General features: G+C 36.4%; 1 protein-coding gene across 1 annotated transcript; it reads right to left on the bottom strand.

Moving 5' to 3' along the window:
* Positions 1 to 4,316: 4,316 nt before the first annotated feature.
* Positions 4,317 to 7,114, bottom strand: LOC149277648 (follitropin subunit beta-like). The gene is made up of 2 exons (XM_089502642.1): positions 6,956 to 7,114; positions 4,317 to 4,547 (listed from the first exon to the last, which is right to left on the bottom strand). The coding sequence occupies exons 1-2, from the start codon at positions 7,112 to 7,114 to the stop codon at positions 4,317 to 4,319; spliced, it is 390 nt and encodes a 129-aa protein (XP_089358768.1).
* Between the last annotated feature and the right edge of the window lie 2,501 nt (positions 7,115 to 9,615).

The following is a 9,615-nucleotide window of genomic DNA, read 5'->3' on the forward strand; positions in this document are numbered from 1 at the left end:
GACTTAGTCCACCACTGGGTGTGGATGCCACTTTATGGCTCACCTAAGAGATGCCTCAAGTTTGCCTCTTGCAGTCCCAGATTTGGCATTATATATGCACAGCTGTCAGCAATTGAAAGAATTTTGGCACTGGCAGTTTCGGGACTTTTCTAGCCTACAGGCAGCGACGTATCTGCCCCAGATAGCAACAGTCCCTGGGGTTGGCAGCAGAGGGACTGCCACCCTAGGCTGGGCTACGTCACTGCCTGTTGGAATCTATGAGCTATTGATTAGTTGCTCATTTTGTATCCTGTAATATTTGATTCTGAATCTGCTGGGAAGAAATCGTATAAATATGGTGATACTTAATAGACGTAATAGTACATCCTATGGAAAGTACAGCGCAATACTCCAGTGTGCGCCCCTACCCGGTTCACGATGACCCAATCCTGCCCCTCCAGAGTCATGTGATCACTGTGATCCCCCCCAACTGCGTCCAAAAGGCATCCCTAGAAGAGTGTGGAGAAAACAATCAGGAAAGATTCCAGCTACTACTACCCTTCCTACCCCTATCTGCCAGGAATAGGCATTGTAGTATCTTCTATACCAAATTAGATTATTAGGGTTATTTTGCGTATTGCATACTAAAGTTTTAAACAGTTTTTCAATAGTTTAAAAAATACAGTTTTACTTTCTAATACACACACGTTTGTGTTTGTTTTACTGGTGTCTTCAATTTCTGGTGGATATTTCACAGAACAGTAGTGATCAGTAGTGGACAGACAGCCTGCTTCAGGGGAGAGGTGGCATAGGCAGGATGCTAAAGAGCAGCAGTGGCGCAGGCAGGCTCTTTTAGGGGTAGAGGTCTACCACATCAATGTCTGGCTAGTGGTTATGGTGCAATACTGTTAATGTCTGGCTCAGTGTATTGTGATGGGAGTTACACTGTACCACCATCAATGTCTGGCTCAATATATAGTGATATGCCTTATGCTGTACCATATATGTCCAGTAAATGTTATTTATTTTAAATTTATTTATAAGTAATTTAGTTTTTCAGATTTCTTATTTTTTCAGTTGACATACAGTTTACAGATTTGTAAAATAAATATTCTTGCCAACATTAATTTGTGTGTGTGCACGGTGCCACATACAAGATCTTCCTGGGTGCCATATACTCTAAGTATGCCCCTGTCTGCAAGATGGGCTTAGTTTCCATATAATGCATAGTACAAGCAGTGAGATACTTTTCAAGGAATCCCATAGATTTAATTACACCGTATACATGGCAATTCAAAGCTCTCCTTGCAGCAAAACCTCACTCAGGAGGGTCCTTCCTGATGTATAATAAAACCAGTACTCTCCTACATCTTATAATATGCCCCTTACCTTTTTAGTTCTTTTCAATGGACGTATGCATTTTCCTGTATAGTCTAAAAATGTTCATTGTGAAATGTGAGAAATTCTGGATAATGGCTGCTTATATCATGGTTCCTAATAGCCATGTTCCCAAAAATATTTGAAGTTTTATTACTCTTTCATTTATTGTGTTGAACTCGTTCATCGGCCATAGAACAGCAAAAGCAAAGTACGACCAAGAGCCTTTATTTGTATATCTAACCCATTATCTCTTAACAGAAGGTTTATTGTGTCTGAAACACAGCTGGTTTGACTAGATAAATTAAAGTGTTTTCTCTTCTTTATATTAATGTGTTTGGGCCTGCAAGCTGCTGCGGTAGATAAGGTTCTAACACTGTTTACGTGCTATGTTGCATGCATAAGATCCAGTAATACTGAAATCATGGTTTAACTACCTGGGTTAAGGACGCCAAAAGAACTCAAGCGGATACTGAATTGGTATTCAAATTGCTCTGGGCCAACTTATGTACAACAGCAACTGGAGGTCACAATGCCCCAATGCATCATGTATCATAGCAGACAATACTAGGTGGTTGTTAAATTAAATAACTTCTGTTTTTTTTTATATTTTACAACCCCAGATGGCATCAGCTTCCAGTTGGGGCGACCCTGCTGGTTCTATCCTCTAATTTTGGTCGCTGTGTGCCTCTGGGGAAACCTGGGCCAGGCAATGACAGCCAACATTCAACATTGTGGGCAAGTCTAGCCAAGTGTCCAAAAGCAGCACAAAACACTTTTTAGCACATTTTCCTCAAAAAGAACCTATAATAATAGGGAAGGAGAGGCATCGGCTCAGTTATGATATAAATAATATACTGCCTGTAGTCTTTGGTAGCCTTGACACTTGAAGAAGGCTACTTATAATATAAATAATTTTTACATAAAACACAAACTGTCTGGTTAGTGACCCAAAAGTCAGAGCATCCCAGGGGGCAGTCCTCATCCCCACCAGCATCCCTAGCTCTAGAGGGGCGCAAACTAACTACTCAAGTTAAAACATTCTGGACCCCTATGTAAGCTTTTTTTTGCCGTATTTTATTGTTATTTAACAATTTTTCTTTTTGCATATCACTTTAATCTCAGTGCGAGTAATCTCTGTACAATCAAGGCCTTGATTGTGCCATTATATTGTTACTCATTTAATGAGTAATAATAATTGCCAGCGTTCTTGACTGGTTTGATCCTACAGTGATTACCATCATAAGGTGAGGGCTACCCATTGAAGAGGACAAACACACTTTTATGGTTCCCCTTTCTGGAGGGAAACCAAGAAGACCCCACTGTCTGGATGGCATTTTGTCCTCAACCAAGGAATTGGTTGTATATCCTGTTAGGGAGAAGAAGGAGGCCTCGGTTCTTCACTATGGCTCTTCAAAGAAGAGTTTTGCACAATAGATCCTATATATATCATTTTCATTCTTTTAGCATCACGCATACAAAAACATACGTTTAGCATAATTTTATTTAGTTTCATTGACAATCTACATATTAAGAACATTATGGCATATTGCATTTTTTTACAAACATAAAACTTGATATTAAATAGAATTTGTATTGACTGAAATATTTTGATACATGCTGTAGCAACATTGTCTAAACTTAGTAGAATGTTCTAGTCAGTGTACAAAGCCCCTGCTCATCCTTAGAACATAGGACATGAGGCTAGGCAGGAAAAATCTCCTTAGATGAACAAAAATTACATCTAGGACATTTGATTTTAAAACACACACACATGTGTTTTGGGAATAATTCTTATCATGCTGTTCAAAGAGGACCAGTATTGTTTTATTATGTTATAGTTAAGTGCTCACCAAAGGTAAATCAGAACTATGCTCCATGAGGGTTGATATTAAGATCTATGGTTCAACTTTCTTCGGCGTAATAGCCAAGTTGGGGCCAAGCCTGTTCACAAACTAAGCAGATATTACTTTCTCGAGACATGGGTTTTTGTGCATGTCCACAAAAGGCATGAGTGAGTACTCAATGACAGAATGGAGGAAGCCCTTAGTCCCTCTATTCCTCCGACACAACTCTGGCTGTTGACATGCCTCCACACAAGCTCGGAAAAGTTCTAGTCTCCACTGGTTTACTAAGCTCTCATTACTTAAGCTTTTCTAACAGATCCATGTGTGCTATTGAAATGACCACCTTTTCTCATACCAGGAGATCCTGGAAGCCGGCTTTGATGTAGAATCATAACAAATTTAGAAACCTAAACACAGGACTTGTGTTATGGATCAAGCAATTACAATGCTACTGGCAGCATTTACATATTTTACATATTTACCGGATACATATTAAATTTGTAGCAAATATAAGAATGTAGTTCCTTACACTACCATACAATTATAGGTGTATAAATACTCATTCTCAAATTAATTAATTAATTATTAGTTGTTTTATGTGGCGCCATCAAATTCCGTAGCGCTGTACAATGGGTAGACAGGACATAACAAGTAGTATGTAACATAACAAGTTGACTTACAGAGACAACAGTAACAACCCTGTGTGTTTTGGGCATAGAGTATAAGCAATGAGTCCTGGGACAGTTTTAAGGTGACCTGGGAGGTTTATTTTTCATCCTTCCCTTGTTGCTTATCTTTTTGGGATTTGGGATAGGGGTTTCAGATCCTGACCATCTTGTGGTGAGTCTTGTGAAAATATGATGTCATACTCTTGTGCCAAATAACAGTGACATCAGGAGTACACATTGTACTGCATACTTTTACAGATAACCAGATGAAGAAAATTTATTTTTAGCCCCAATAGTATTTGACAACTGGTTAGAAAGGTGGACAACACATTTGGATTGTGGTTCCTCATGACTACCTTAGCTCATGCATAGAATGTTGTCCTTAGTGACATAGAAATACACAAGTCCGACTGGAAAGAGCTGATCGTTTGGTTATCAGAGCTCGTTATTCCTTGTCTTGGGTGTGAGAGCAGTATGATGGTCCCAAGCCCCTCACGGTGCAATCAGATGTTTCTATATCACACTGGCCACAGTGACAGTCTATAGCCACCGGGTATGTGTAGGAAGAATCGACATTAACAGGACAATCAGGGATTTTTACTGTTTCGTAGATAATCTCCTTGTAGGTGCATACATGCTGAAACATTGAGATAACGGGATGTTTTAATGATGGATCCTGAAATACAGAAAGAACCATTTTTATGGTCAGAAAGATAGAGCTAGTTATATATTCACAATAACCATAAGTTTCATAATAAGTGCTGTTTTTAGCAACATTTACACCTGGAAGTAACTCGATAATAAGATGATAACTTTATTGGCTAACTAAATATATATATTAGATTGCAAGCGTCCAAGACTATTTTGGTCTCTTTTTCAGGGATATAATACCTGAAGAAGGCCCCTAGATAGTATTGAAAGCTTGCAACCTATTATACGTCCGCTAGCCAATAAAGGTGAAAAAACAAAATTTCCCCTTTCCCTTCTAAAGTGGTAAAACTCAATATTTTATAAAGGGAACTTAAACAGGTAATTATATTGTAAAGGGGAACATAAATATTCTCATTTACAATGTCTGATGCTTGTTAAAATACATTTTTCATACCTGTAACCTGGTACATGCAAACAGTGCCTTGATAACAATATGAAGTATAAATTATCCTGAATTAAGACCAAGGACTGACTAAAGTTTGTGATTTACACCAGGAAAAATAGGCAGCCTAGAGATAAGGACTGGCACCTATTGGCCCAGGGGCAGGTAGGGCCAAGTGACCCCAATCGCCCCCTTGCCCCCCCCCCGGTAACCCACATACGCACTGACACACATATTTATACACACTTACACAAACTTACACATTCAAACTATCACACATAAACACTCATGCTTACATACACATAATTACACTAACACACACTTACACATACTAACACAAACTTACAAACTCATGCTAACACACACTCCCTTTCACACACATACTTACTAATACACATTTATGCTAGCACAGATTACCAATTATGATAGCACATTCATGCTTACACATACACTTATACCTATACATTGATACTTACAAACACATGTACACTTACACTCTCACTCTAACATATACCTGATCCCGCTGCATTTCTTGTTTCTCAAGGCTGGTCCTTAAGCCTTTACAAATAGGCAGGTCAGACAATTGCCCCTCTGCCCTCCGGGCCCGCCTGTCCCTGGCAGACTAGATATGTTGACTGGTATGTTGAACCTGCCATCAAATTCTATGACTCTAATTACTTTTTTTTTGATGATTTCCTTTTAATGTTAATATTGTGTACTCTACCTTTAAAATAAATGGCTTCTTAATTAAATTATACAGGCTTAATGCAGAGGCAGAAATCATACAAAACTGATTAAACTTCAAGTGGAAAAGAAATATTTATTATATATATTAATAATAATTAGTTACAAATTATTTTTCCCTGTCTGAATAAAAAATGTGAGTTATGTGTTTTTAGTTTATTTTTAGTTTGTCTTTAAAGCATACGGTAATAAAAAACATGCACAAATATTATTTCGAGTACTAGTTACATTCATTTATTCTCATTAGTTATTAATTTGAACATTAGCTACGATCTAAAGTTTCTCAATGTCTTGTTTATTTTTAATACACAAACAAAAAAAAATACTTGCATAACAAGGGAATGAAAATTCAACAGACTATGTATTGAAAGTTTATAGTTCGAAAGAAAAATCTCATGAGAAAAAAATATTTCTATCCTTGAGTTATATGCCCTGGTCCTGTATACAGTAATGTAGGTCCAATAAATTCCCTTTATCTCCAGATCTGGAGGCCGCCATTGCTGTCAGTCATGTGATTTTTTGGGTGACTTTCCTGCTCAAATACCACACTGAGCTGATGGCAATACTAATGTCCATTCCTCCATAGGAGTTAATTTTAAATGTCAGGCTGGTTGATTAAGACCGAGCTATTCTATTGGATTCCACAAGGTAGTGTGATTCAGGGTGACGACTCTGGGTATTTGTCTATTAGTTTGGTGTAAAATAAGAGAGCAAGAGCACATTGTTTTTGCTGTCTGGGGCACTGCAAGAAGTAAAGGCAGGGCAAACAACTATGCTCCCTGGTGTTCTTAAAACCATGCTCCTTCCATTTCAAATAAATAAGGTTATATAGATAAATGTGGTTGTTTAGAGCGCCCTTTTTCGTGGGCTTCATCAGACTTGTATTTATTATTATTATTCATTTCACCTAGCTCATTCTTGTATTTTATTTGATTTCTTTTACATTATAGAGAATTAGATTGTTTTGTTTATTGGTGAAATATATTAAAAGTTAAGTTTTAATCATATGATTTCTTTTAATTTTTGTTCAATGATTTTGTATTTTATTTGCCCCTAATCCTTTTCCTCCCTTTACTTTAGACCTTTCTGAAAATATCCTTTTTAGTACAGGATCGCCACAACTGCCGATGGTGGTGAAGGGGCCATGTTGATTTGGTCAAAATCCTGGGAAAACCAAGTTTACTTTCTTTCCCCTACCTGTCTTGTACTAACATTATTTTCCTTTTAAATGTATTCACGACACTCACCTTGGTGAGACAATAGCCCGAGCACCACGTTGCATTTACAGTGATGCAGGCTCCACATTCTTCTTTTTCGAGTGTAATTGTTATGTTGGAAAGTTCACAAGCAGCACATGGGAGAATTTTATAACAAAGAACCAACACATACAAAAGTAGTTTCTCCATCCTGTTGTGATGAAAAATACAACATAATAAAATACAAGGTTATGCAATGTTCTCCGGCTGATTATTTGCCCAATACTTCAATACACATACCTTATATTTTAAAATCATATTTGCTTAGAATCTGAACAACCTAAAAACATTATTTCACAGTTTTGAATGTTGAAAATGTGCTGAATTCAATGACAGAGAAAAACTCGAATATCTGTACATAATTGAATATCTATTTCTCTATAGGCTGCAATAGGAAAAAGGGCATTCCATGACCTATAGGTATTCAACTCAAATTTTTAATCTAGCATCAACTGTCACTTTCCTTTATTTGTCATGGATGTATCATACACAGTTATACCGGAGAAAGATGAGGTTATCTTTCTTAAAAAGAGTTTAGATGGTTCACAAATCTAGGTATTTCATGCATGGTCACGTTGTACCCCTTTTCAGGGAAAAAAAATCATAATTAAATCAAAGAGATGGAATGTTTCATCTCCTAACAGAGTTTACTAAATAAACCCAAATAAACTCATTAGAGAGCCAGAGAGAAAGAGAGAGAGGGAGAGAGAGAGAGAGAGAGAGAGAGGGGGGAGAGGGAGAGAGAGAGAGAGGGGGGAGAGAGAGAGAGGGAGGGGGGGTTTAGTCCAATAAAATAGGTATTATCACAAATTTCAATACACTTTTCTTGCTTTTATACCAATAGTTATTATTATCAATAACATATTTATAATACATGTATTGGAAAGAATTTAGGTTACCTCTGACAGGTAGAAGTTATACTCAACACAATATAAATATATATAAAAGGGAATTACTAAATTAAAAAAAATATATATCCAAAAGTAAATCCTTAAATAAAGCAGGTAAATGTGATGTTACCTTTATTGCAGCGGTATCAGTAGTCCAGTCTCTGTATTACCTTCAGGCAAACCCTCTCTTTTATACGTGATTGGAGTCCCCTAGCTCAGACCTTCAGGATTTATCAGGTATTAACGTGTCTCTGTTAACAGGGTAAGGATTACTATTTGGCTAGACGTTGGAACCTTGGAAAAAATAGACATGTGCGCAAAAAATTGTTCTGGTTCTATGAAGCTTGTTCTTTGGAAATCACTGACAATGAAGGACAATGGTTTAATCATTGAAAAAATACTGAATACTGAAAATTGGGTCTCTGAAATAAACCAGTGATTTTTTGATTTTTTTGCAGAAAAGATCGTCAACCTACCGGTAATTTTGTTTTAAGAAACTGGTTTAAAATCAAACCGATATATCCATGTAAAGTATATGTAAAGGTACAAAAACCTATTTACATTAAAATGAAAACACTAAAAAGTATTTTACTATTAACTTTTTTTATTAATTAGACCAATCTGTATTTTATCCCAGTAGTTTTTCATTTAAAAGTTAATGTGGAGCCTGGTAAATGTGGTGGTGGGGAAAACTAAATATAGTTTTTATTAAGGAATAGTGGTGGGTGGGGTAAGTAAACATTTATTAAGTTATTTTTTTTTCTATTTAGAAGTTTGTTTAAACACAAAAGTCCACGATGTTCTGTATTTTAGGGGCCCCCCTCTTTATCTTAGCTTTCATAGTTAAGAAATTACTTCCAATGTGCATTTATTCCCCCACTAAAGTCTAAGTGTAACAGATAATATATTTTGTGATATAGACACTCTAGATGCTTCTTCTAAATCGTGATAGAATTATTTATATAGTAAGTACTTTTGATCGCCATTTGCTGTCTTGGTAAAGTGCAGAACCAGTATATTGCTCTGGCCTACATTTAGAATGTCTTGTGCATGTGAAATGTTAAAGCAAGGGGATGTGAAAAAGAGATTGTTGTCTTACTAATCATTTTACAAAACCTTCCCTGTGTGCAAGATATGGCATTTCAATAAATAAGTAGATACAACATTTTGATTTAAAAAATGTATTTGTTACTGTGACTGGTTAATCTATTTAAGACTTTCCTCGTATTACTATTCCTGATGTACTTTTGCCTTAACACCTCTCTGGAAGTGTTAAAGTTTAACCTCAAATGTTAAACCCCAGTGCAGAATAGCAGCAAAGATACATATTCAAGAATGACCACTAGTTGGCAGTGATGAGCTACAGTAATTTTCCTCCTGTTTGTTTGCAGTAATTGCCATAGATCAATCAAAGCAGACCATTAGTAGAAAGGAACATTGATAGGAATATTAAAATGTGTTGATATAAAGTCAAAGGACTTTAAACAAGCAATGTCTACACAAGGGCTGCAGAGACTGCATCCATTACTCAGACCAAGGCACATCTTATTAATTTTACATTGCTGCATTCATTAATATGACTTGTTAGACAGGGTAGGCTCCTGTAATATGCTAGAAACAGGATGATATTACTTTAATGACTAGAAGTTGTTTGTCGTTCCTAAATGTATTCTAAAACTTTTCGTAAAAAACAACTAAGTAATAAAAGCACTTTAAAGTCTATAAATGCACAGATAATGTATCTTCCTTCTATAAAAAGTA

This window comes from Sceloporus occidentalis, unplaced genomic scaffold (assembly GCF_023333645.1).
Source record: "Sceloporus occidentalis isolate IW3139 unplaced genomic scaffold, rSceOcc1.0.p SCAF_207, whole genome shotgun sequence".
Classification (NCBI taxonomy): Eukaryota; Metazoa; Chordata; class Lepidosauria; order Squamata; family Phrynosomatidae; genus Sceloporus; species Sceloporus occidentalis.

What these genes read in the sequence shown, in the direction of transcription:
- LOC149277648 (XM_089502642.1), bottom strand. Translation starts at nt 7,114, where the DNA reads ATGGAGAAACTACTTTTGTATGTGTTGGTTCTTTGTTATAAAATTCTC. An exon ending in CGGGCTATTGTCTCACCAAG is followed by an intron (nt 4,548 to 6,955) that starts GTGAGTGTCGTG and finishes TCTGTATTTCAG; the next exon opens with GATCCATCATTAAAACATCC.